Source organism: Aplysia californica, unplaced genomic scaffold (assembly GCF_000002075.1).
Source record: "Aplysia californica isolate F4 #8 unplaced genomic scaffold, AplCal3.0 scaffold01402, whole genome shotgun sequence".
NCBI lineage: Eukaryota > Metazoa > Mollusca > Gastropoda > Aplysiida > Aplysiidae > Aplysia > Aplysia californica.
The window spans coordinates 86,189-89,565 of record NW_004798672.1 but is presented as its reverse complement, the minus strand read 5'-3'; the positions used below and the strand labels follow the sequence as shown (position 1 = coordinate 89,565).

The 3,377-nt window shown below is 39.2% G+C and overlaps 1 protein-coding gene across 1 annotated transcript in view; it reads left to right on the top strand.

Annotated features, from left to right (window-relative positions):
• The window catches only part of LOC101848937 (sushi, von Willebrand factor type A, EGF and pentraxin domain-containing protein 1), a gene marked incomplete at its 5' end in the record, with an annotated part of 78,313 nt that overhangs the window by 2,293 nt on the left and 72,643 nt on the right, over positions 1–3,377 (top strand). Inside the window, 2 exon segments of the mRNA XM_005112775.2 lie at positions 1,011–1,295; positions 2,002–2,122. Of these exon segments, the coding sequence (XP_005112832.2) occupies positions 1,011–1,295; positions 2,002–2,122 (406 nt within the window).

Sequence of the window (3,377 nt, the reverse complement as noted above, 5' to 3'; positions counted from 1 at the left end):
TATATATATATTCAGGGTGCTTTAAAAAAAAGGACCTATTAAGGAGGAATATAAAATGTTCGACCAAAGTTGGGCAAAACGCAAAATTTTACTTCTTAAAAGCGTTCAGCTACATGAGCGTGATCGGCCCATTCTGGTTAGTATAAAGACGGTTAAACCACGACGTTCACATCGGATGGATAATATCTGACTTTGCCTGTACGTTCTTACTACGATCTCTCTGACCGTCTAGGACTTTGCTGATAACGTTTTGGAGAAGTTGGAGCGCGAGAAGGTGTTATTATGCTACATCAAGGCCTGATTCCAGGAGTACAGAGCCACATCCTACAAGTCAAAGTTGGCCTTTGTATGGTTGCAAGGAAGATTTGGGGAATGCCTTATCAGCTGAAAGTTTACAATTGCCACATTCTCCCCAACTCAGGCCCCTTCAGTTATTAGGCTACATTTTGCCTTTTTTTCCGATAGATACCCACCAACAACCGAATAGTTGAAACTCACAGAACGTCAAAGAATCGACCCAGAAATATGCCACGGGGTTATTCAAATTTTCCAGTGGCATATTGGAGCTTGTTTGGGGAATGTTAATATTCACCACCTCCCTGAGTTTTAGTTTAATATGGGGTTTTACGGCGCTCGCAACTGCATACGGTCATATGAGCGCCCCCTGAGTTTATTTGGCAATATCGATTTGTAAAGATTTCTTCTTTAATACACAAAGAGCGATAATTTAAAATAGGATAATAGAGTTGATTTTTTAAAATGAAGTTGCAAAGTTTTACGATTCACTCAATTTGGATTGAAAGTTTTAAAAACTTGATATTTTTCGAATAATATGTTAGATCTAGTTGATTTTTTCCATACTGACAAATGTAGCATTCCCCTGGTTGAATTTTATTCGCTCGAAGTTTTGTTGAAACTGGTTCCAAGATGACCGAGTTCATAGGTCCTCCTTTTTCAGACACCCGGAACAATGTTCCAGATTGCTTTGCTTTCTTTGCTTTCACTTTCAGGGCTGCTATCTTCAGCGATCAATGGACCTAGAATTTTGCCTCTCCCCATCCGCCGTCGAGTATATTCTCGATAACATGGGCTCACCGAACAGCGGGGTTGGGGACAGAAGCAAAGCTGTGACGTACACCATGGCCATGACCATGGAGTCCGAGTCGCAGCCCGAGATGGATGAAGACTTCCATGATGAAGACAGAGAGGATGTTGTCATGGAGACGGACCGGCCACCGTACTACCAGAAGCAATTTCCTCCTGCGCGGCACCCTGGGGCGCCGTCTTTTAAAGAGGTAAATAGTTTCCTCTGTCACCTTTTTTTTCCTGTCTGTAATTTAGACTGAATAACAGGCCTAGTCACTCAAACACACACACACACACACACACACACACACACACACACACACACACACACACACACACACAACACATACGCACATAAAACCCAGATTTTACGGTAATACGAAGCAAAATTCCCTTTGATTTATGATCTATTTTCTCTTTTTTTGCGTAAAATTGTTGGTTGCAAAAAGGACACCAAAACATTTTTAGTATAAATGAAAATTGGTGTTAAATAAACCATATGTTGTTTCACCGATTATTGTTCATGATAACATGTTGAGCAAAAAGGAAATCAACTTTTAGAAAGTATTTTTAAAAAGACAAACGTAATAAATCAATCTAAATGATAACCATTTTGGGAACAGGTAGTTTGGTAATGAAAAAGGTCACCTAAATGTCGGTGCTATGAACAACAGGTGCGAGACTTAGGCCTATAAGGCTACCAGCAGTTTAATTTTCAAGAAGTATGCCTATGAAGCATGAGTAGTCTTACAATAATAATTGTGTCAAACCATAATTGTTCTTACCCCCCCCCCCCAATTTTGAAACTGGTGTCTTCAGAAATTACCTGCTTTGTTTTGTTTACATTATTTTAGGGCTGTTGTTAATTTTGAATGCGGTTTTTTTTTTTCCAACATAAGTTTTGATTTGTCTTAGGTCAAGTCAACGAGTGAGGGAGACCAGACTTCTGTTGAGTCTGGCACAGCTTGTCTGGCAAACCCAAAGAAAGGAGGAAATACAGTGTATCGCTGTCGGGCAGGCGCCTGGACCGTTTTACGTGAGTACTTACCTTTTTAAAACTTTATTTTACTTTTTACTTTTTTACTTTTTCATCCTCTGTTGTCGTTAAGCGTCGAGGGGAGGTGCAATTTTCTGTGGTAGACCAGCTCCACAGCTCTTTCAATTGGGATAATATGATTTCCCAGGGTTTCCATGACGCCCTCAATCCACCTTTTGCGTGGCCTTCCTCTTCCGCCATAGCCTTTATGTGAGTAGCAGAAAAAAAGTCAACTCCCTGTCTATAGTTTGCCCTTTCATAGTAATTATTATTGATCTGTATGGATAGAGGATAAAACACGCAAACTATAAACAACGAAGTTATAGATCTGTGCCTGGAATGAAAACCACTACCTTTGAATTGCGATGTTCGCTTCCTAACCACCAGGCCACCTGTGCAACAAAAATATGATTTCACCGTAAGAAAAAGACAGGAAGCAGCCTAGTGTAATTTGCTCAAGATCGCATCTTTTGTATTTTGAGTTTTTTTCTTAGCAATGCTCTACCATAATTGTTGTTTTTAAAGGTAATGGACATGGGTTCTCCGGGATGATGGGAAAGTTCTAAGAAGTATTTTCGGTTTCAAGCCTCTGATAATTATGTATTAATCAAGCATATTACACTGGTACGATATACACAATTTAAAAAAAGGCAGATCTACACATTTTTGGCCTCACAAAGTACGAAGAGACATTTTTAAACTGGGAAATAGCCCTCCTTTTATATGTACACAGGCAGACAAAGGGAAACTAGAAAGAGGAAGACAAATTCTTAATTTTAAAAAACCTTAAAAATGGGGTAATAGCACTCTATTTTTTATTGTAGTTTTGCCAGAACTTAAAACGATATAAAAATCATAGGGCTGTGATTTCACATAATCACAATACTCCTTATGCTGAGATTACACCCACCCCTCCTTATTTACATTCAAACTCGGATATAACAGGACAGACGAGACCGGCAGTTTTTCCCTGTTTTACGCGAGTCCTGTTATAACCGTTATCAAGGGAAACTACCATGAGTACCATTGAACCTTCAATTTACTATCATATTAAAAAAGTCTACATAACAAGAGGGACCACTTCTCTCTTTGAGCCAATTAAAAAAGTGTCCTCAGAATTCGGTGGGGCCCTCTTCGCAAATGCGCACCCTTTGCGAACAGAGTTACCCAACTTGAGTTTTAAAAAAAGCAAAGTGAAACTAGCAAGTTTTTGAATAAATTTCGGAAGAACGCTTTTTTAAAATGGTTACACAGA